At 46.1% G+C, this 24591-nt stretch overlaps 1 protein-coding gene across 2 annotated transcripts; it reads right to left on the bottom strand.

Annotated features, from left to right (window-relative positions):
• Window positions 1-2562: 2562 nt before the first annotated feature.
• Window positions 2563-22580, bottom strand: mst1rb (macrophage stimulating 1 receptor b; the record flags this gene model as incomplete). 2 transcript variants are annotated; one of them, XM_084464078.1, is made up of 20 exons in its annotated part: window positions 2563-2806; window positions 3590-3726; window positions 4151-4316; window positions 4599-4708; window positions 5448-5629; window positions 6362-6442; window positions 7191-7427; window positions 7902-7991; window positions 8498-8651; window positions 9627-9773; window positions 10411-10629; window positions 11897-11996; window positions 12769-12948; window positions 13832-13968; window positions 14400-14535; window positions 15035-15195; window positions 15904-16083; window positions 16738-16860; window positions 18055-18234; window positions 21351-22580. In XM_084464078.1, the coding sequence occupies 20 exons, from the start codon at window positions 22578-22580 to the stop codon at window positions 2575-2577; spliced, it is 4182 nt and encodes a 1393-aa protein (XP_084320204.1). In that variant the 3' UTR covers window positions 2563-2574. The 2 variants fall into 2 exon arrangements, with proteins under 2 accessions (XP_084320204.1, XP_084320205.1); XM_084464079.1 differs by having other exon boundaries at window positions 18055-18231.
• Window positions 22581-24591: the final 2011 nt, after the last annotated feature.

Raw genomic sequence — 24591 nt, 5'->3', positions numbered from 1 at the left:
CTTGCTATGACACCATTTAAAGACCTTAAGAGTGAACTCTTAACATTCGATTGACTGTTATTTTTTTTAAAACATCACTGTTTAAAATGTTTCTGGAAGTCTATCTGTTACAATCCAACAGATTGCAATTAATCTGCAGCCCTCTTGTTTTCTGTGGGTATAAACCAAGATATATAGTTCAGATGTCCAAAACGGCAAACGCGTTACGACCCCATCTTCCTAGAATTACTGTTTGACAAAAACAAATCACAACCGCAGCAGGAATCGGCACACAGCTGAGACTGCATCGGTTTTCCCGAGAGACCGACGGTGGCCGCAGTTTCTCCAGCATCTGCTGAACACCAATCCACCAAACCAACGCTACATAACACAAGCCAGTGTAATTTTGCTTAATAATGATGAGCAGATGATGAACATCCCGTGGCCCCAAGAAAAGCCCGACCCCATAGGGAACCCATCCAGAGGAAGTGGGCTGAGAGCGGCGTGACACAGCTGGCAGCCGTCTTCACAGGTGCTTGCTGCCCTGGTACAACCGGGGCTGCACCGCTGCGCCAGAGGAAGCAGGGGAGTGCATGAGATGAGAAGGAGAGACACAGAGGAGGAGAGGAGAGCAAGAGTGTGTGTGTGAGAGAGAGAGAGAGAGAGAGAGAGAGAGAGAGAGAGAGAGAGAGAGAGCGAGAGAGAGACATGGCGAGAGAAGGGTAACCACCCTGAGAAATGTCCCCTGCGCTCACATCACATAGAGATACTAGTACTACACTCACTCAAACACACACACACACACACACTAGAACTAGTGTACACACACATGCACACAATATACAACTACACACACACACAATATATAACTACAGTACGCACACACACACACACACACACACACACACACACACACACACACACACACACACACACACACACACACACACAGACTGTCTTTCTCAGTGCATATCAAAGGTCTTGCCAACAGGGGATGGGCTTTTGTTGTTTGACGATGAAAAACTGGAGAGAAAACTTTATACTTGTTTCCCTTCCCTTCCCTTCCCTCCCTCCCTGTTATTTTGGTTTTGTTGAGTGCTTGTTTTGTGGTATTCTACAGCTCACCAACTTGTTCTGGAGGCTTTCTAATATCTTTAAGAGTTGAGTACAGGGATTTTGGTGGGCTGCGATTCCATGTTATTTATTAACATCAATTAAAAATGATATTACACTATGAAGCCGCAAACAATATGTCCGAATGGGACTTAAGAATAAAAAAGACCTGGGACCTCATTAAATGGTTGTAAAACTAAGCTTAAGCTAACTAAGCACATCTAAAGTAACTAAGAAAAGATAAGACAGACTTGTCATTTTAGGGTTGTATTTAAAAATGCATGTTCGAGTTAAATACCTTTTGCCACGCTTGTTTCGACACCACCGCGGGTAAAGTCCCGTCCCACAACCTCTTGCGTGGTCGCGCTCTAATGTCACGTCCGAAGTACCCATCGCATCGTGATCGGTGCAGCGAAAATGTGAATAAATACTGACCTCTATTGGAAGGTTTGGAAACTGGAGTTAACCTTTCCCTCTTGCAGTTTACACATTATGTTTTAATTGCTTCGAAAATGGTGTTGCACACAAATAACGTCCATTTTATTTATACAGTTTTTCTAAACTTTACAGCCACAGAGGTATGCCCTTTATAAGACACAAATGAACACAAAAAAAAAGGTCAAAACGCCATTGTCAATGAACCAAGGCGACCACCAGCAGAGATAGATATAGCAGGCTTTGTTAAGACAGAATAAACCATGAACTGAATAAGCAACCTTCTGGTCATCAGAGGACCTGTGATTCCTGAGTTAATGTTAACGTAAATAATTTATTGTCCTTGGGTGTCACACCATAAACTTGATTCTATAAACAAATAAATATGTTCATTTATTACACTCTTGGTAAAGACATTGTACCGGATGGAAGCAGCATCGGGGATATCCAATGGTGAGATACAAATGGTTTGTGCGACTGTAACAGGTCACTATGTTGTGAAGTTAATTGCAGCATATCTCTACTTAGCTTTCAGTGATCCACTGTACTATGATCAAGTCTACTACTGACCACCTGTCTCCTATACACACTCACGCTGATGCACAGACTCAGGCACACGCACACGCACGCACCCACGCACGCACGCACGCACACACGCAAGCACGCACGTACGCACGCACGCACGCACACATGCACACAAACACACACAAATATGCATTTAGTACCGGGCATATCCCCATACTTGCACACACATGGACACACACAACCACACTCAACACAAGCACAAACACGATTGCACATACAACACACACACACACACACACACACACACACACACACACACACACACACACACACACACACACACACACACACACACACACACACACACACACACACCGTATTATCCTCAGCTAGTTGATCTCGTTAGCAGCCAGATCAAATAAGAACTGTAACTCCATTAACAACAGCTTTAACAACCCCCACTAGTTTCGTTAACAGCAGATAAGGAGGAGGAGGAGGAGGAGGTGGAGGGGGAGGAGGAGACTAGGAGGACACTGAGCCTTTGTCTCCATCATCCGAGGAGCTGCACTCGTCCGCAGACTCGGTGAGGGCGGGGTAGGGCCGCGGCTGGTCCAGGTTGACGTAGGTGACCTTCAAGCTGATGTAGTGCTCTCCCTCCAGCCCAGACAGGATGCTGAGCACCGAGGACACCAGCGTGGCGAAGCTGGGCCGCAGCTCCGAGTCCGGGTCCCAGCACTGCAGCGTGATGGAGTATCTGGTGGAGAGAGAGAGAGAGAGAGAGAGAGAGAGAGAGACCGAGCGACAAAGAGAAAGACAGCGAGAGAGAGAGAGAGGGAGAGAGTAGGGGAGAGAGAGAGAGAGAGGGGACAATGGGAAACTAAGGCATTGGAAGCAAGATACTGACTATGAATTCAAATGTTTCATTTGAAATTGTTCTCGGGGGGTCAGATGACAAAATAAATAGAGGGCCATTTCTAAAACAATAAAAAAATTAAGTTTTGACCAATGATATTGATCAGAGCGGGACTGAAGTTCTTTCCCAGAAAAAAACGAGGGGAAAAAAGCACGTGCTTTTTTGTGTGCACGTAACGTTGGCGGTAATGACAGCAATGATCATTAACCACGCAGTCTGACGCAACTCGTTACAGTTCAAACCCTGCAGGTTGACGGTCCCCACCCTCAAAGAGCCGCTCTCGTGCTCCTTGCGTTAATAGAACACTAGACTGTAGTGGAAGCTGTGCTGGACAAGGAGGCTGGTGTGTTGACGAGGAGCCGGGGGGGGGGGATTAGCTCAGGAGGTACAGCAGGTTGGCTGGTAACCGCAAGGTTGCTGGTTCGATCCCCGGCTGATCCTCCAAGCTGTGAGTGTCGTGGTGTCCCTGAGCGAGACGCCCTCACCCTACTTGCTCCTGACCCGCTGGCTGTCAACCCTGCGTGGTCGACTCCGCCGCCGGTGTGTGAATGAATGTGTGCATGAATGTGGTGAATGTCAGTCAACACTGTAAAGCGCTGTGGATAAACGAGGACCAACACTCACAGTGAGTCGGGACAGTACTGCGGCTGCGGCAGCCTCCGGCCCTTCAGCAGGTAGTGCGTGATGTCGTAGGGGTCCACCTCCGGGTACGGGCTGGCTCCTCTGGTCAGCAGCTCCCATATCAGCACACCAAACGACCACTGCGCGAGGCGACCGTATTGTTACTGTTTAAAGTTTACTAAAGCGGCTATGACTCACACACTTCTGAGTTGCTGTGTCCTGGAGGAGCAGGCAGGCAGGTTGCTCGGGCGCCTACGAGGTTAGACAGCAGTACAATATCCTGCAATGGAATACTTTGTATTGAATGACTTACTCTATGATAAAAAAAAAATCGTATGCATGGATATATTGTAAACTGGATATAGCAACGGTAGCATGTGCTAAGACTGAGACTGTGGTCCGATGAAAAAAATGATTGCGATAATAATGCATTATGATTATTAAACATTTTCTCCCATGATGAGTGTGTTTCATACAATTCCTAGCCCACCTAGTTGTTGAATGGACAACTTTAAAACTATCTCTGGCGACAGAATCGACGCGGTCGGTGTCGACCCAGCTCACCACGTCTGACTTGGAGGTGAACTTCTGGGTCTGCAGACTCTCGATGGCCATCCACTTGACGGGCAGCTTGGCCTTCCTGTGGTCCTGAACGCTGTAGTACTCCTTGTCAAACACGTCCCGCGCCATGCCGAAGTCCGCCACCTTCACCGTGTACGACTCGTCCAACCTGACCACCAAGCGTCATTCATACGTGATCAAGCAATGTCTAATTCCCTCCTCGTTCAGCCAAAGGCTTCTGTTCAAATCGACGTACCGTGCATTGAGACACATACATGCAGGTAGAGGTTAGGCATCCAAACTCATGCCAGGATCCTAGCATGTTAGGCTGCAGACTCTTTGTGGGATTAATCCCAGAACCTTGTGTCAACCACTACACTGCCCTGCCCTCACCCAGCCCATATTTTCACTTTCATTTGCCTTCATTTCAGATTCCTGTTCCCTGACTTACATGCAGTTGCGTGCCGCCAGGTCTCTGTGTACAAACTTCTTCTGAGCCAAGTACTCCATCCCCCTGGCCACCTGGAGACCAAAGCCTATCAGGTCCTTCACTGTTGGATTCTGGGGAGAAAAAACACAATAAATCATATAAATAAGTAATGAATCAAAGAAAACAGTTAATACAAAAATGGAACTAATATATGAATAAATATGATAGATATATATATGAGGATTTGCATGCATATATAACATATCAATTAATATTCATGAACATATTAATCAGAAGATGTCTTCTAATTTCCATCGTTCTCATTTCTCATGTATAAATGTATCTTGTGTAATCTCAAAACCATGACTTAAACTAACAAGAAGTTTAAACAAATATTTAAAAGAAAAAAGGTGGTGGAGGTTATTTCCTACTTTCATCAATCATAACTATTGTGTTTTACATTTTATTGTCTCAAGGCCTTATGATATCCTCCACACTATAGGCATTTGAACATATACAATTGCTGATCACCACTTTCATTGACTTTTGAGTGGTTTAGTCAACTTTGTAACACCTGTGGTGTTTCCCGGCCGCCGTAGGAAATGAATGGATGACTCTAGATTGTGTTCATCCATCAGATAGAACACGACCACAAATCCACCATCACCAGCGCACGCACACACAATTTCTGTGTCTATTCTTTGTATATTCACAGAGGTTATTCACGTAAACCAGTAGTCTGAGACATTGTTTACAGCTTAAAGGGGAGTTAAATAAAATTTGGTGATGATCTAATATTTGTTTTTGTGTGTGTTAATGTAAGAGCGGTTAAAACAGAGGTCAAACAAAAGGTCAATTAAAAAGCCCTACCCTCTTCTCGCAGCGTATGAAGTGGCGCAGGTCGCCGTGCTTCATGTAGGGCAGCACCACCAGGGGGAGCCCTTCCTCCGGCAGCAGGATGCCCAGCAGAGACAACACGTTGGTGTGGTGGAAGCCCTTCATGATGATGCCCTCCTTCAGGAACTGCTCCACCTCCTCCACGTCTGTGATCCCTGGTACCACAGCGCACACACACACACACAGGCACACGCACACAGGCACACACACACACACACACACACACACACACGCACGCACGCAGGCAGGCAGGCAGGCAGGCAGGCAGGCACACACACACACACACACACAGGCAGGCAGGCAGGCAGGCAGAGGCACGCACGCACGCACACACACACACACACACACACACACACACACACACACACACACACGCACACGCACACACACACACACACACAAACAAACCCCAACACAGACACACACACACATGCAGACAGGCACACAACCACAGACACACACAAACACACACACATGCAGGCACACAAATAAAGAGTTAGAGAGGGTAATATTAAGGCTGTCACACCAAAGGAGAGGCACAGATCACAACAGAGAGAGACAGCGAGGCAAACGGAGGAAAGGGTGTGACAGAAAACGACCGGGGGCAGAGAAAAAGGGGAAGTGAGAGAAAGCAGAGAGAGTGAGAGAGATGTCTTCATACACATTCCCTTGTTTTGTTTTCTGTGTCACACATTCAACAATTTTCAAAAGGTGATAGAAGTGTATATGGTCTGCGTGGTGCCTATAGGTTTAGTCCACGAGAGGCTTTGTTTACTCAGTCGGTCACGTGGCAAATCTCCACACTCCGCTACTAAACAAACAGCAACTGCCCAGTGCTTCCCCGGTCAGCTTTTGCATCATTAGCCAGCAGGCAGGCGATACTTAACTGTTCAAAGACTTGACGGCGCAGTGGATCTCTCTGTTGTTAAGGTCGGTGAAGTAGCCGTGGTACACCGTCCCAAAGTGGCCTGGAGGAGTGACGGCGAAAAATAGACAAAGAAGAAGGAAAGTAAAGGAGAATATTGGTTGTATAAACTGTTGTCGGTTACAGTACTTGCAATAAACTGTTTTCAGTAGACAGCCTCCAGCTTTACCCCCCACGGCAACGATCCAGAGATTACTGGATTTTCTAGATATGCTTAGCTTAGTTTATTGAAAGTCAAAGCGGCAAAGTAAGATAGCGTTTTCATAATAAGACAAAAGGTATTAAATGTACTGATTTATTTTATATTATATGGAATAAAATGAAATGAAATGCACAGGTCAGTTGTAGTAAATAAACGACTAAATGATAATGAATAAATCGGTGTAACGAATAAATGATTGAAGAAAAAGCAGACATATATATATATGTATATATATATATATATATATATGTATATATATGTATGTATATCCAGAGAATCGCCAGTGTCCAGTGTTCATAGTTGTGTACGTGCGTCGGTAGCCAGTAGCGCGCTGGCTCTCTCCTCACCCTTCCCTATGATGTATGTATGTATGTATGTATATATATATATATATATGTATATCCAGTGTCCAGTGTCCATAGTTGTGTACGTGCGTCGGTAGCCAGTAGCGCGCTGGCTCTCTCCTCACCCTTCCCTATGATGTATGTATGTATGTATGTATATATATATATATATGTATATCCAGTGTCCAGTGTCCATAGTTGTGTACGTTCGTCGGTAGCCAGTAGCACGCTGGCTCTCTCCTCACCCTTCCCTATGATGCGGTGGTGCTGGACCACCAGCATCTGGGCCGGGATCAGCACGTCCTTCACCTCCTCCAGGAGCTCTGGCCTGAAGCTGGAGATGGAGATCTTCTCCGCGGGCATGAGGGGAGCCAGGGTGGGGTCCCCCACCCCGCCCCCGCCCCCGCCGCCGCCGTAGGCCAGGCCCGGGAAGACCACCAAGGGGCCATGGGACATGGGCGCTGAAGGGCCAATGGAGGCCACTGGTAGGAGAGCCGTGAGATAGAGGGAGAACTTGTTTGTGATTGAAGCTTGAAGATTTTTGGATTCTGATGTTAATTAATGTCAAGTCAAGTGGAATTATTCTGTGATGATGTCGCAGAATGATTCAGGAGGTAAAAGTGAACTTCTGTGTTGTTGTGATAATCAGCAAACGCATGTCACGGAGTAGCGGGGGTGGGAGGTGGTGACCTGATAACCTGGAATGGTCCATTGGTTGACTGTACTTCTCACCAATAAAAAGATGTAAAATAAAAAATAAAAAACAAGAGCAGGGCGGTAGTTAAATGACACGGTTCTTAAGACTCTCAGCCAAAAGGTTCTGGGTTCAATCCACAATGCCCGCTGCCTACCTGTGGGTATAGGCCATGTCCATGTTCATTTTGAGTGGCCTTGGGTATAACAACATCAGCTAAATGATTAGAATGACTGCTGACAATGTGTGTTGGGTGTCTAACCTCTGCGGTAGTCTCCCACGGGGGACGTCTCCCCATTGTTGGTGCCAGAGCGGTTAGGGTTAAGGCCCAGACGGGTCTCCACCATGGAGGCTGAAACAATATTCCAGTCCCATCAGCAATCATTTACCAAAAGTTCAATTGTAGACCGCCTACACGCGCTCTCGGCAGTGTCACAGAGGGCGTTCCAGTCAAGAGGGCCCTCGTCTAATCGCAGACGACGGTCAAAGTTGCTCTGGTCAAAGTCAATTCAATTCAAAATACTTTTGTTTGTCCCTCGTGGGTCAATTTAATGAGAAGGAGAACATGGGACAACGCCGGTTTTAAAGGCCCCCCCAATTTTATGTCTAAATTAAATTTGCTATGTTAATTATGTTCAGATCGACCCTATAGTGACATCCCACGCGAGAGTGGGCGTCCACCCACGTGGACCAGAACAGATCCACACTCCCACTCTGCGCAGTCCATTGGCTAGGCTGGTAGGCTGATCTGTCCGTCATACATCTGGGTCGACGTTTCCGTGTGTGTGTGATGACACCTAAGGGGCACATTTTTCTGCAAGGGGCCTCTAATGACTCATCTAACAGCATCGCACTGACCTTTCTTCTTCTTCCTCAGGTGCTTCATGACGGCGAAGGCGAGCGCGGCACCGGCCACCAGCGCGGCCAGGATGCCCAGGACGATGCCCACCATGTAGTGGCTGCTCACCCTCACCACCGTGCCCACGTTGTGGACCTGTCCGTTGATGGAGATCTGGGGCCACCGGGGAGGGGGTTGACAAAAAAAAAAAGAGTGCGGTGCTGGTTATGATAGACAGATAGTCAGTCACTCACATGAGATCTTCACAGGCTGAACGTGGGATAAATTTTTGGGCAACCAGTACAGTTGTAGTTGTGTTAGGACCCACTAGGAACCCACTAAGCAGTCGGTTCTGCTTAGGGAACATGGGTCTAGAAGCGCTAGTAACGTGATCAAAACAACTCGAAACATGGACTTTTTCCCACTCAACAATTTAGTAAAGCATATTGTGGCTCATTGCTGAATGCAGAAAATAAAGAGAGAGGAGACTACATGAAGACTGGCATGTAAATTAAATGAAGTTGCTCTATTCCACTTATTGCCAATCAATCAGAGTAAAATATAAAACGATACAAAGCACATATTGCCTAATTAAATAAATCAAATTATGTTAAAACGTCAACATCACTTTTTGACGATAATTAAATTCCCATTAACGATGACAACCGCTATGTTTGATGTTGTTACTGATGTCCGGCGCTCTGAAATGTTAACTAAATGGATTATCTTTAGTCTGGAACGCAATATAACCATGTAGGCAATACGCCTTTTAGCAAGCCAGGTCCTAGTCTACCTGCGGTCCTACGCTACACATCATTCCCTCTCTTCTCCAACCTGCTTTCCTGTCTCTCTTCACTGTCCTGTCCATGAAGGCACAAAAATGCCCATGTTGAATATATATATTTTTGGATTACACCAATCAACTTGTGTCACAATTATTGATACGTCTTTTATATTTAATATTTTGCACATCTGTCTGTCATTCATGTGATATTGACACTGGCCTGAGCTGAAAAGTCTTGCATATGACGCATATCTGTCTGTCATTTGTGTGACTTTGACCCCGGGGGCTAAGAAGGAGAGTCTAGCGGTCTGTCCTGTCTGTCAGTTACATGGCCCCCCACATGACCCCCCTCAGACGGGGGTCACCTTCACTGGCAGCCCTTCGCTGGGGATGGTCATGTTCTTGGGGATCCTGCAGGTGATCTCGTTGTCCAGGACCTTGGCGTCGCAGTTGACCCCGGCCATGGTCATGATGATGGTCATGCAGGAGCTCACCAGGTTCAGCTTCTGGTGCTTTGGTGCAGGAGGAGGAAGGAAGGAAGACGGATATCAAAGCAATCCGTCACGTCAAACTCTGGTATTTTAACTTGTGGGTGTACATCGGCAGTGTGTGGGTAGCAGAGGCTCACTTTAAACACGGAGGCTGTCAGTTTGTTCTGTTCCGATTGCACAGATAACATTTCAGGAATGTAACTGACTAAGCTCAATGACTTGAGGCACCGTGAGATTTTTCTATTCCGCACGAGTACATAACATCACATACGAATGCAGAGGGAATTAAACATTAAGCATTCATTACTTTGGACATGTTTTATTCATATACGAGAGATATCTAAATGAATGACAAATATTAATGAGGCATCAGTAAAGGACAATCTCACATGAACATTTCTGTGTGTGTGTGTGTGTGTGTGTGTGTGTGTGTGTGTGTGTGTGTGTGTGTGTGTGTGTGTGTGTGTGTGTGTGTGTGTGTGTGTGCATGCATGTGTGTGTGTCTGCATGTCTGTCTGTCTGTGTGTGTGTCTGCATTGGTGTGGGTGTGTGTGTCTGCATGTGTGTGAGTGTATGTACGTCTGCATGTGTGTGTGTGTGTGTGTGTGTGTGTGTGTGCGTGTGTGCGTGTGTTCCTGTGTGTACACCCGGGCCTTACATGCAGGGACACTTCGTCAAACCCCGGGTACAGGTTCAGCACGTGACCCTCGGTCTCGAAGGGTATGGGCTCTCCGTACGGGTGGTAGGAGAACTCTCCGTTCCACAGCCCCACCGCGCCGTCCATGTCGAAGGAGAGCTGGCCCTTCTCCGTCTCGTCCTGGGGGAACTCCGGGGCCAGGCACTCCATCTTGGTGGGCAAGGACTTCCCTTTGCACTCCTGGAAGAGAGATAGAAGGAAAGGAAAAAAAACATCTTATGTGACACAGATGAAAGGGGAAATGACGAACACGGATAATAATGGACATGAAAGTGCTTCCACCGTCCTTTCATTATTCACATGTGAGACGACTTTGAAAAAGATGTATCTATACGATTTGGGGGACTCCTTCGTGCAAGGCGTGAGTGTATAGAATCCAGTGTTGTGCAAGTTCACACTTCACGTGAACTAGTTCAAAGTTCAGTTCACACAAACGAAAGTGAATAAATTCACGTTCATAGTTCACCAATTCAGTTTTGAACTAGTTCATGTTCAGTTCATTAACAGGAAAAACTGTTGGAGTGAGTATTCTGTGCTTATCTTTTAAAATGAATCCTCTCCATTACCTGCTGCCCATCACTACAATCTCAGATTGTTGTGGATATTATTTGTACACCTGTTTCGTTCATCACAACTAAGGCAGTAACTCTGTTTAATAAACATGTCATCTGGACCTAAGCATCAATTCAGAATGTCACAAAAACTGAACTAGTTCAAGTTCAAGTTAAAAATATGTTACGTTCAGTTCAAAGTTCATAGAAAAATGAACTTGTTCAATGAACTAGTTCTTTTGAACTAGTTCATGCACAACACTGATAGAATCTGAGCATGGGCGGCCCCCGGTGGGAATGGATCTGGGATCTGGATCTGCCAATTTCTGCTCCCTTGTCAGATTTTGCTACCTAGTGGTTCTGCACATGCGCATGACGACACTATTGATCCGCGGTGTAGTATTGGTGTAAAATATACATACTGTACCCCTTAACTCTCCAATAAAGACGTTATAATACAGTATCAGAGTCTATAGAATCATGCTACCCTATCAAAAAGTGCTACCTTATGTGTTTTGGTAGCGTATTTAATCTGTTGACCAACTGCCTCTATCAAACAATGCTCCCACTACAGAAACATGTTTTTTTACACGACTACTCACTCCATGTACACTGTAAGAATACGGGGAGCATATTTTGATACTGTATTATAACGTCTTTATTGGAGAGGTACTGGGGTACTGAGGTACAGTATGTGTATTTTACACCAATACTAAATAGCGTCGTCATGCGCATGCGCAGAACCACTAGGTAGCAAAATCTGACAAGGGAGCAGAAATTGGCAGAACACCGGCAGTGACAGGGCCACGTGGAGCTAGAGGTCATACCCACGTGGAGCTAGAGGTCATACCCACGTGGAGCTAGAGGTCATACCCACGTGGAGCTAGAGGTCATACCCTGAACACAGGCCTCAGGTGACTCTCGTCAGGCTTGAAGTGGACAGCGGTCCGGTAAACTGAGTCCAGGTTCTTCCCCTCGATCACGATCTTTGACCCCCTGCAGTTTACAGAACAAAAAAAAGAGAGAGAGAGCGAGAGAGCTATATCTACACTTTTGGGGGGAGAGAGTAGTGGGCTAGCAACAAAACCATACGTTCTGTTTTTCATCCGAGTAGATTCGGAATTGTAAAAAGCTCTAGTGATACAATAAAATAAAGTCTGACACCAGATTGACACCATAGTAATAACTAGGCCTGGGCAATAAAACAATAAATTATCGTATCGTGATAGACTTTTGATCAATATCAATATAAAACATGTTCCATATATATATCGATAAGAGACTGGACCACCGAATCCAGCAGCTGGGTTTGTTACACAAACACGGTTCCGTACTTATTTACAATATTTGAGTGTTTTTCATCGTTGTATCGACGTTGGCGTATTGATCAATGAAGAACAGTGGAAGGTCGTATTAAGTGTTAACCAGAAGTGTTTAAAACCAGCATGGTAATTCCTAGTCTTTTTAGGTCATTCAAATTATCATTCAAATTATCAATAGTTATCGATATCGATCAATATGATCGTGTTATATCGTGATACGTCTTTCAGCCATTTCGCCCAGGCCTGGTAATACCTGATATTTTTTGGACATTGTAAAGAGACACAAAATGAAGCCAAATTAACCCCCACCCCCCACCCCCCCCGCCCGCAGACATCACGAAGCAAACTGGAGAGGGGGAGAGTCATCAAACGAGGGGCCGGGCAGCAGCAGCAGTGAGAGGAGGACGCAGGGGGGGGGAACCTCCAGGGGCCCCACCACACCACACCTGTCAAAGCTGCAGTCGGGCAGGACGGCCGTGATCTCGGGGTTCTCCTTGTAGTAGAAGACCTTGGTGGTGGGCACGGGGGACCTGTCGATGAACACGCTCAGGGGCACGTCCCGCACCTCCGAGATGGGCTGGGACAGGCAGACGATGGAGGACACGCCGCCTACAGGGGGTGTGACACTGGGGGGGGGGTGGGGGGGAGGAGGAAAACACACGTGTCAGTAACACGTCCACCGAGGTGACGGATCCCCATTTATAGAGCGCTTTTTTATAACCCTCAGGAGCAAGAGTCTCGAGTCTCACGAATCAGCCTTGAGATCTGAATCGGATTAATCCGAGGTCTGATAGCAAGACAAGCTCAAATGTCGCTGAACGGCGCGTTTCACTTTCTTTCCAGTTCATATCTGTTTCGACCGGTCATGGAGCTGGGTGCGGGGATCGCTGAGTGATGCAGAAACTCAGCCAGCAGTAGTGAACCTTTCTTGTAGCAGGTGGGAAGACAAGCTTAAGCTTGCATGATTCTTACAATTTCTGGGTTAGAATCATGTGGAATAGGACCGGACACCAGCCTTTTCAGAGAATGTCTGTAAAGGTTTTAAATCAACACTGTGTAGGCTGGCCACTCTAAGAAACACACTTATTAGAATCCTCTTCTGAAATCCTCTTCCTCTTCTTGCCACTCGCAACTGAGTTTCTCTTCATTTGAATATCTCTGTAGCAAAAATGGAAATCACTCCGGTACTTTCAGTTCTTGGTAGTCAGCCCAGGCGGTCGATCTCCAATATCCACAGTGTGCCAAGCATGAGCAAGTTGCCTCTCCCCAACCTGCTTACTCTATCAAAGTTAAGTCAAAGACGCTTTGGACAAAATAGTTCTATACAATTAAATTCATCACCTGTTCACACATCAACGGCGGTGTCAACCTTGCACGGTGACAACCTCCGCATCGCCAGAGGTGACAACGCCCCACCCACGATGGTTTGAAACGAGTGCTATTGTTAGGCAACGTTAATCAGAACGGAGAGGTGAAATACGAGGCCTTAACACAGTTGCAGAGAACCACCTTTTGATAGGGCAGGGCTGGTCGTTGAGCGTGACACGCCTGGTCTTGCCCGCGTCCAGGTGGGGCCCGGTGATGGTGATGAGTGTGCCCCCGACCCGGGGTCCATAGTTTGGTTGGATCTGCGTGACGTTGGGAATCTGCAAGGGGAGTCATTTAAATAGGAATGAAGGAATGACATCGAGCTATTTGGACGGCACAGAACACAGACGGTGCCGCCGTTGTTTCTGATTGGCTAAACTAAGCACCAGCCGATCTCACACACCGAGTGTCAAGTGACATCACTCACACTTTGTCGATTTTGTTCTCGTTTCTGATTGGCTGAAATATGTACCAGCTGATCTCATTAGGCGTCAAGTGACACTCGGGGGGCCAATCAGAAAGAACTCTGTGCCAATCAGAACAAGCAATCACGTCGACCTTTGCTTCCCGGAGACCGCGTTCCGTGTGATCCGAGTGGCAGCTAGACACTCCAATCAGACTTTGGAAACAAGAGGACATGTTCCTCAAAGACACACACATGGAGCCTCATCCCACCCGCTGTCATGACTGATTAGAGATTCAGCGTTACCACAAACATGAAGCCAGGCATCTCCGCTTTTCCGTGGATGGAGTATCGCCAGTCCACCTTCCCCTCATGCACCTCCACATTGACCGTGAGGGCTTTAGACAGCTCCACGGCCCCAGAGAGAATCTTGCACACCAAGCTAAGGGAAGCCACAGCAAAGCAGAGCAATCAACCACGTTTAGTAATTAGCGTCCTCCACGTGCGATTAAAAAAAAAACTTGTTGTAATGCGACACAAGCCCGGACAAGAGCTGAAGGAGAGTCAACGCTAAAAAAAAAGAAGGCAAAATACCTTTCACAACCTCAAGGCTTACAGCGAGGGACTTTTTCCCCCCGAGGTGAAGTAGGGCCTTTTTGACACTAAGAATAATTGACTGATAGATTGATAGAAGGCTAGATTATTCATATGTATGTACTGTTAATAATGTTCACAGATTACTTTGTACATTAAATGCATCTCCTTTATTTTCCCAAACACTTCTCAGTACAGTCTGCGTAGTCCCTGCACTCCCTGTACATGTATGGTCATGTCACTAATAAAGATAAATAAGAATCGTTAATCTTTGATCGTCTGCCTCCGGGGCTGACACAGTTGCTGCACTACAAGGCAAAAGGGAGGAGGTTGCTTCTGGTGCTCACTGCGTGTTGTTACTCCTGGAGGGCTGCACAGCGCAGGCCGTGGGCCCGATCCGGACCTGGTGTGTCCTGGAGGTGATGTCCGGTTTGGACGGGCACTGGAACTCCCAGCCGCACACCGTGAGCTCCGTCTGACCATCGGGGGGCGCCGTCTTCGGGAAGAACTGTGCCGGTAAAAAAAATAAATATATATATATATATATTGTGGCAGACTGCAGGGAGGAGTGAGGGGAGGCTTAATTGAATGGAGATATGTGGCAGCCTGCTGGCTCCACCCCCAAGCCATAAATGGACTTCCTCCTATTAACGAGACCAACCTGAGGATCGTTAACCTGGAGTGCTGGGTGGTTAAAAGGGAAGGGATAGGCTAGGTCTGGGAAAGAAGAGGGGTGTCTGTGTGAGCCTCTGAGAGGAGAGTTAGCCGCTGAGAAGCTAACACCGTGTGCACTGGAAAGTAAGAATAGGAGAACTGAATTGGACTACTGTGTACCGACCGCTTGTATTGAGAACCCTTCTGGAGCCGAACCCTGGACTGAACATTGGTGATTATGGATTGTGGAACACGTGGGTAATAAAAAAACCCTGAACATAATATTGCTGTGTGTGTGTTTGTTCTTTTCACCTTGACTTGGTGGCGTGGAAACCCCACACCCACGGTTGCCTGCTACAATATATATACATTTATTTTTAAATCGAAACAACAAATACTAAACCGGTGACGTGGCCCAGGTATCGGGCCACGATACAGAAAGGAAAGAAAAACAAGTGACGTAAAAACGGTCCGGATGCCAAAACTGCATTCCGGTGACAGCGTCACCCCGGTTATGAACATCGACAGCCGGAGCAGGAGCAGGTCGGACCGGGGCGCTCACCCCGGTGATCACTGGAGGGCACGACTCGTTCCTCCAGTGCACGCCGCCGCCGCCGCACTCCTCCTCCCAGCTGCACTCCCCCGAGCACCAGCCGCAGCCCATGAACTTGGGGGCCATGAGGCACACGGCGCAGGTCAGGTAGTGCTGGCAGCCGGGGCCCCGCTGGGGGACCTGGAACATCTGGGGGGCCACGAGAGGAAGAGAGAGAGGAGAGAGGTTGTTTTGGAGGAATAAACACTGAGGACATGTTGTTGTTGTTGTTATGGTTGTAACCTCAAACACAGGGGGGGGGGGGGGGGGGGGGCATCAGGTAGTGGAGCACTACAGAAATTGCGATTTCCGATTATTGACTGTTGAATATAAACGCTTCACATTTGTTGATAGGTCCGCCAGATACTCCTTGACCAATCAGAACCGTGGAATTTGCTGTCAACAACTCACAGCACTCCCAGTCACTTTTTTGACAATTTTGACATTTATGTTGATTTGCCTATTGTCTATTTATTCATGATAGTTTTTACTGGATGCACACGTAACACGTAAGGGAGGGGGTGAGCTGGCTCAGTTTGTTTGGGATCTTGCTTCAAATACCAGCAGAAGTGACGGCACCCAACATCACTGATACACCCTTTGACATTCGATTCCTCTGGCCTTATCCACCTTTTCTCCTTTGATAACCTTTGATGATAATTCTATACTTCGGTATTATTTGTTGCTTATAAGAAACGAACAAAGACACTCCTTTCCGTCATTAGTAAAGAATGGGACGGCGTGTCAGAAACCTCATTGATTTCTCACTTCCATGCTGTGATTGGACACACTGACGTTCCTTACTTTGTCTCCGACCACAAAGAGCAGATACTCTGTGGAGTACACCGCGGCGATGGAGGACACCCGCTGGTTCTCCACCAGCGAGTAGTTGGCAAAGATAACCGGGCTGGACCTGGTGAGCACCAGCTTTCACAACCCAGGACACACACACACACACACAAACACGGTCACACATGCACACACACACACACACACACACACACACACACACACACACACACAGAGGATGAATCATTGTTACAAGTGCTTGACAGCCAACCAGTATGAGCCAATAGGAAACACATGTCCGAGGGGGCAGGATGTCTTACCCCTCCCTGCTCCTTACTGACATGTATCCATGTATTCACTATATATCCCCTAACTGCTCTTTAATGCCATGTCTTTGTAGTCACTATATATAGTCACTATTGTTGAAGGTTTAGTCAGTGTGTCTGACAGACATAGTCACAGAACTAGAGGAGCAAGTAACGGACATCTAGCCTTACCCAGACCAAGGTCCAATCTACTCAAAAACACTATTATTTACAGAGCAATTTCATTATGGAATGAACTACCAATAAACATCTGGTCCATATGTAATGTGTATACATCTTTAATGTTGTCATTTATTTTGTAGCCTTCATATCTTTTTTACTTTTGTTTTATTTATAATTCTGATGTTTCTTAATCACTGCCGTTTATTATTTGGCTATTTTTACTTTTGTTTGACATAATGTCAAAGTTATTGTCTGTTGTCTATATTTTATGTTTCGGACCCCAGGAAGACTAGCTCTCATTTCGGTGTGCTGCTAATGGGGATCCTAATAAATCATAAATCATAAATCATATAACCCCTACCTGCTCCTTAATTAAATGTCTCTGTATTCACTATCTGACCCCTAACTGCTCCTGACTTACCTGTCTCTGTATTCACTATCTAAGACCGCCCTGCTCCTTACTGACGTGTCTCTGTATTAATCACTATCTAAAGCCAACCTGCTCTTCAATGACATGTCTCTGCATTCACTGTCTCACCCCAACCTGCTCTTCAATGACATGTCTCTGCATTCACTGTCTCACCTCTACCTGCTCTTCAATGACATGTCTCTGTATTCACTGTCTCACCTCTACCTGCTCTTCAATGGCATGTCTCTGTATTCACTGTCTAACCCCAACCTGCTCTTCAATGACATGCCTCTGTATGCACTATCTTAACCCTGCTCTTCAATGACATGTCTCTGTATGCACTATCTTAACCCTGCTCTACCTCAATGTGTCTAGATATCCACTGTAGCTCCCCTTTGGTTAAGGTGTGTGTTGCTAAATGGTGAGTGGCCGTACCTGCAGCAGGCGTCCCGTGGAGGTGCCGATGTGCGCCACCGTCTTGTTCTCTATGATGGTGACCAGCAGGGAGGTGAGCAAGACGTCCTGCATCTGCCTGTTGAACAGGTCCACCCTGTAGTAGGGCTTGGACACCATGGTGGGCTGGTCGCGGCACGTGGCGTTGTGCTCCATGCTCTGCTGCTCACACACACAAAGACAGAGGACACACACACACACACACACACACACACACACCAACACACACACACACACCAACACACACACACACACACACACACACACACACACACACACACACACACACACACACACACACACACACACACACACACACACACACACACACACACACACACACAGACACATACGCAAAAACACAGATGCGTTCGGACACACACATACAAAAAGACACAGATAATCAGAGAGACACACACACACATACACACAAACACATAAAAACACAGAGACAAACACACATGCACACAAGGGCATGCATACAGACACATACAGGAAACAATAGATGTATTCACACACACACACACACACACACACACACACACACACACACACACACACACACATACACACACAGAGATGGACACACATATTCAGAAGATATTTTCCATAAATACCGAAAACATTAATCTGTACACTTGAAAGGGAAGCTTTTCAGTCCTGTTGAGAGGTATTACTGAAATATAACCCTGTTATCCATGGGTAACTATTTAATTTGGAGCTAATTAAATTGCCGTTACAAATCATTTAGTGGACCAATGGCTTTATTGTGTATATCGATATCAACCAATTGGCTAACTCATTTACACTGAAGCGGAGGAGGGAAAACAGAAACAAGGAGCCAACTCACTGGCCGGTATCACCAGTGTAGAACCTTCTTTGTGAAAGAAGGTTTGTGAAAACACAATATTGACTGAGGTAGCCATTGCAATTACATTATCGAGGGTCGTCATTCACCAAGACAGTCCCAAGAGGAACTGAACGATTGTCTCAGCTCAAACCCGAATGATGAATCACATAGCAAGTCTCTTGAGAACAGAAGATGAAATGAATATATTTGTAATGCTGTCACCTTTTTTCAAAGTAGATAAAAATAGATTTTTTTAAAGTGTTCCCCTTCAACAAAACCCAAACAGAACCATGGGAACAATATAACACATTATGAATAATATTGCACTAGAGGGGGAATTATGAATACGAATAAAGACTACTATAAAGACTACTATTTTCAGAGACTACATTTGGTATGCATCCCGATTTCTAATAGCCTTAAATCATGATTATCACATGGACATGGAAGCCAATCCTCAACACTATGATGAGGAGAAGACCTTCTGTTAAGCTTGGATCATGATCTACGTGCCGTGGTCTACATTTTTCCATGCTTCGGTCAATGTTGGAAAGGAAAGTTAAGCTGCCAACCTTACCCACAGGGAAGGAAGATCATAGACTGCGCAAGAACAAAAAGAATACAGAGTTTGTGGTTTATTATTTCAGTGACATTGTATTGCCGTGGATGTTGTTATGATAGGCAGTCACACTGTGTTTTTTCTGGCAGTGGTTTTGTGTGACACGTTCCGACGTGGAAGAACAAGGATTTCAGATTCTTGGACATTCCACATAGTCTAAACCTGGAAGCCGCCAAGGAATACTTATGATGAAATGTCTTTGAAATTAAATTAATTTCTATCTATTTTACTTTTTACTTATCTATTATTTTATTTTATTGTATGACAATGTTTATATGTGAAGCACTTTGAGTCTGCCTTGTGTATGAAAAGTGCTATATAAATAAAGTTGCCTTGCCTTGCCTTAAAGTAAAGCGGCACTAGTTGGCTATGAATGTGTGAAGCACAAAAAACAGAATTACATTGAAAATGTTGGGTTGACTACTTTTTAATTGAATGGTAATGAATTTTTAAATTAACTATATCGTAGGTAGAAGTTTAACTAAATCCGGGTCGTTATTGTAGCTCAACCAAGAGTTGTTCATATACTACATGGATTTATTCAATGCCTACACTTTAGTCACTGAAAACTAAAATATTTAAGATAAGTGTATTTTATCCCATGCAATATGTACAATGTGTTAACATATATTTTTGTAAAGAGAAAAAGAAAGAAAATAAACGAAAGGAACCACACAACCTTTCCTGCAAACCCTTAGCTTTGCATAATCCTGCATCTCCTGGGCTTTTCCACCTTTGACCCCTCATCCATCATGGTCCTGAATGGTCAATATCCACGGCACTGACACTTCTTAATGATCAATGCTGATGAATGGGAAATGAACGCCCAGGCTGTGTCTTTAATTTGGTGTCTAATGTATTTCTCTATGTAGCAAAATAACATTTTAATAAGGCAATCTTGGCGCTTCGTAAAATACAAAGTAAAACAGACCAATGTTGTTTAACTCTACAGCCTGTAGAAATCTATTGAACATTGAACGAGTGAGTGTTAAGTGCAGTTTGTGTTTTAGTGTTTGCAGGGAATGGGTCGTAGTTGTTAGGGTGCTTGACAGGCAGACGAAAGATTCTGGGTTCGAAACCAGCTACATTTATTTTCACTCCTATTCTCTGCTGCATGAAGGAAATTCCACCATGATCTGTGACCTGCACTTTTGTGGTGTGTGTGTGTGTGTGTGTGTGTGTGTGTGTGTGTGTGTGTGTGTGTGTGTGTGTGTGTGTGTGTGTGTGTGTGTGTGTGTGAATCATGCACAGAAATTGAATCATCCTCATGAAGCATCCAACCCCGTCTCTAAACAGGATGCTTTTGCGAATCATGTTCCTATTTCAGGGATGCTCCGTAAGCCCATTGTTTAGTTTATGGTCGATTTGGTGAAGTCATTCAACAGCTGGTTTTACCTATTTATATTTCATTTCCCATTGCTGAATAACACAAAGCCACAAGCCACTACAATTGTAATCTCCATTGGCGTCTTCAGACTGTCTGGTCAGACGTGAACAGATGAAGATGGTGTTTATATGCACGGTGAAATGGAGGACAATGTCATACTTTAGTAATACCCTCACAGTGATTCTGGTCTGGCCACCAACACAGTATTTGTATATGTGTCAGCAGCCGCTGGTATTGGTTCAAACTTTGGTTCAAATGTTCTTTTAGGACAATGCTTCTGCGGAACTGAAACGTTCAAGAGGTTCCAGAGGAATGTGTGACTAAAATAATGGAAAACATCCGCAGTGAATGACGTGAGGTGACTCAAAACACACACACACACACACACACACTAACTTCCTTCCAGGCAGGTCAGGGCGTACCTCGTGGGGGCAGCTCTCGCAGGGCTGGAAGTGGCACAGCCCCCTGGACAGCTGCTCCGGGCCCGACGTGCAGCAGTCGTCCACGCCGTCGTCGATGGCCGTGTTCACGTTGTCCATGGGGAACGCGCACAGCGCCGAGTCGTTCTCCGTCGCCCCGTCGTCGTCCGTGACGGCGAACACCCCGTACAGGATGTCGTCCTCCTCCTCCGCGCCCAGCTGCGCCGCCAGCTCCCGGCCGGCGCGGCCGAAGTGGGCGGCCTGCACCACGTTGTAGACCACGTCGCGGTACGGCTCGCCGCCCGACCCGTTCCGACGCCGCCGGCGCCGGCGCCGACGCCGCCGCTTGGGCTCGAAGCGGCACTCCAGGATGACCTCGCGGTAGCGCTTCATCTCCCACTCGTTGCGCGGCAGCCGGCCCAGGCGCGTCTGGAACGGCGACGACTCCTGGTCGGGGCTCTCGCGCTGCACGGACAGGAAGTAGACGAACTCCTGCGTGAAGAAGCTGTAGACGTAGCGGATGCCGTACGTCCGCCGCAGCGCCGGCAGCACCGTCAGGCCGCGCACGTCCCCGTAGAAGCCGTCCTCGGTGGCCAGCGGCCGGCGCACCGACAGCGACTTCCTGCCGTAGCGCTGCGTCACGCTGTCGTTGACCGTCACCGCCACGAAGAAGTACACCGTCTGGCCCTCCTCCACCATGGTGACCTTGGTGCCCAGGCCGCTGGCCAGGCAGTCGGGGCAGTAGGCGGCCGAGTTCGACTCCTTCCGGAACAGACACTTGGACGGCGAGGGCGGCGCGCCGTGCGTGTTGAGCTGGTGGAAGTAGCACACGCCGTACTGGGAGCTCCCGCATGAGTACAGGTACATGAACAGCGTGTCCAGCAGCAGCACCTGGTTGTCCGTGTCCTCCGGGTAGTTGGGGTCCTTGTCGACGTCGCACAGGTCGCATATCTGACACGCGGGGCTGCCCACGGGGCCCGTGGGCAGCTCCCACACCTTCTCTAAGCTCTGGTTCACGGCCTCGATGACGTTCTGGGACGCGACGTACACCTCCTGGTACAGGGAGTTGTTGACGATGTTCTGGATGGGGCTGCGGGCCCGGAAGAAGGGCATGGCGTAAACCACAGAGAAGTTGGTGGGGCTGGGAACCAGCGAGGGACAATTGGCCGTGGCAGTGGCCAGGAGCGTCTGGACCCACAGATAAGTCCCCCACCGCGCCGTCCAGAGGACCATCTCCTCTGTCAGGTGGAGGTGGCCGATGGGACAACAGGTTAGCTTTTGCTGGGTCGCTGGCCCAATCGCATCCTCAAGACCAACTAGTGCCTAGAAAAGAGAAAAGAAAAGTTCTTAAAAGAGTATTTGTACCAATATTTTTCACTCACGGATATGTCTTTGACTTTGTTTGATATGTTCTCGTCAACTACTGTACATAACATTGAAATATTATTATTATTACAAATATTATTATTTGCCCAGTAGTTTTAAAAAACAATGCCTAGCAATAGCCTTTTTTTAGCGACACAGTTTTACTTTCACATTTATTCAGTTTAGGTTTATTAGGTTTGTTTGTTTTATGAAATGCAAAAATATAAATAATGAGGAGATAAAGCTGGTCATGATGCTGCTACCAACCAGACAGTGAGTAAGAGGCTTTGGCTCACAACCATCCTTTCACTCTATATTGTTTTCCAGCAATAAAAACCCCCACGATTGGATCTCAGGTGGCTGTGTCCCAGAATGACAGAGCTGAAGTGGTCCTAATGTGGGTAATGTAAAAGCTTTTACTGACTCACCACTACTCAAAGGGTTGACCTGATGAAAGACGATGATCGGTGTTGCAACAAGGCATCATAGTGGATAATGTGGATACTCAACGTGAGGTTCTATAGACACTAGTCATATAGTAAGGTTTTATAGGATATCGCTTTTGTTTTCCTCCAAGCCTTCATATGTAGGTTAAATGAGGGTGTGATTGTGATTGATAAGCGACGGGAAAGGCAATGATGTTTTTGACGGTTCAGTAGCGTGGATTTAGGACGACACAAAATTTGGTTTGTCGCTGTTGTGATTCGTCAAACCTGTTACATGAGCCATCGGCAGTCAACTTAAAAAACAGTCAAACTTGTCTCCTGTGATCCTTGTCCTCCCACCCGACAGAAGCACCGGAGTGGATAATTTACACGTTCAAAGGTCCTATTCTCCCTACTTGGTATTCCTGTCACAACCTCTACGTGCCTTCCTAGGGGAAAAGATGTATACAGGTCGAAGGTCACGCAACGTGCATCTCATATAGCCACCGGTGTAGAGAGGGCACATTCGGAAAACATCGTTGAGGAATTTCTAAGTAGTCGTTCAATTCAGGTCGGCTTCAAGTAACAGACAGCAGCAAAATGTGTTGATGTGACAGGAACCTTCATCCTAAACTGTTACCTTAAATATTCTAGGAATAACAGCTAACTATGAAAGGTTCCCGTCTGTGTGTGTTTGTGTGTGTGTTTGTGTGTGTGTGTCTATCTCCACTGCATCAATAATTCATAGAATCCCACTAATGGAGTGTTACAGTTTAACATTTGCTACTCTGTGTAAAAACTTGTGCAGTTAGAGTTTCAGGGCAACAAGACATGGGTACACATATTAATGGCACTGATTTACTTTTTCATGGTCATGGATAATAAAGCAAAGGCTTGTAATAGACTTTCCATTCCTTTTCCCTTCCTTCTTTCATGGAGCTCAGGCATTTCCATTCATTATGGCATTTTCCCTATAGTGCTGTTTACAGTGCAGCTGTATATTGAACGGCTACAAAGAGCTTCAGGTCATATTGTGCTAGAAAAGTATCAGTAGTAGAATTTAAAGAAGGTAAGGAGGCATGTTAGTGTACTTAATAAGGGTTAGGGTTAGTGTTACTTGATTTAGAAGGGCAAAGACTAAATCTGATTTTGAACCCCATGCAAAAGGCCAACAATGTACAAGATAAAGTAGATATTTAGTTATCAATATCTACTGTCTTTTAGTTTTATTATTAACCATTTTATATTTAACTAAATATAACATACATGGGATTAAACGGGAAAGGATAAGGTATTAAGATACACAGTGTTTCAATATACAAGCAATCACACATAATCAAAAGAGATATAAAAAGATATATAATGTTATAGCCAGATATAGAACTGCCTAGGAAGAATACTTATATTGAACATATTTAGTGAATTTAGTGAAAGTCAGTGAATAAGTGAAATTG

Source organism: Micromesistius poutassou, assembly GCF_964030765.1.
Source record: "Micromesistius poutassou genome assembly, chromosome: 2".
NCBI classification, from domain to species: Eukaryota; Metazoa; Chordata; class Actinopteri; order Gadiformes; family Gadidae; genus Micromesistius; species Micromesistius poutassou.
This window is presented reverse-complemented; position numbering and strand designations above follow the sequence as displayed.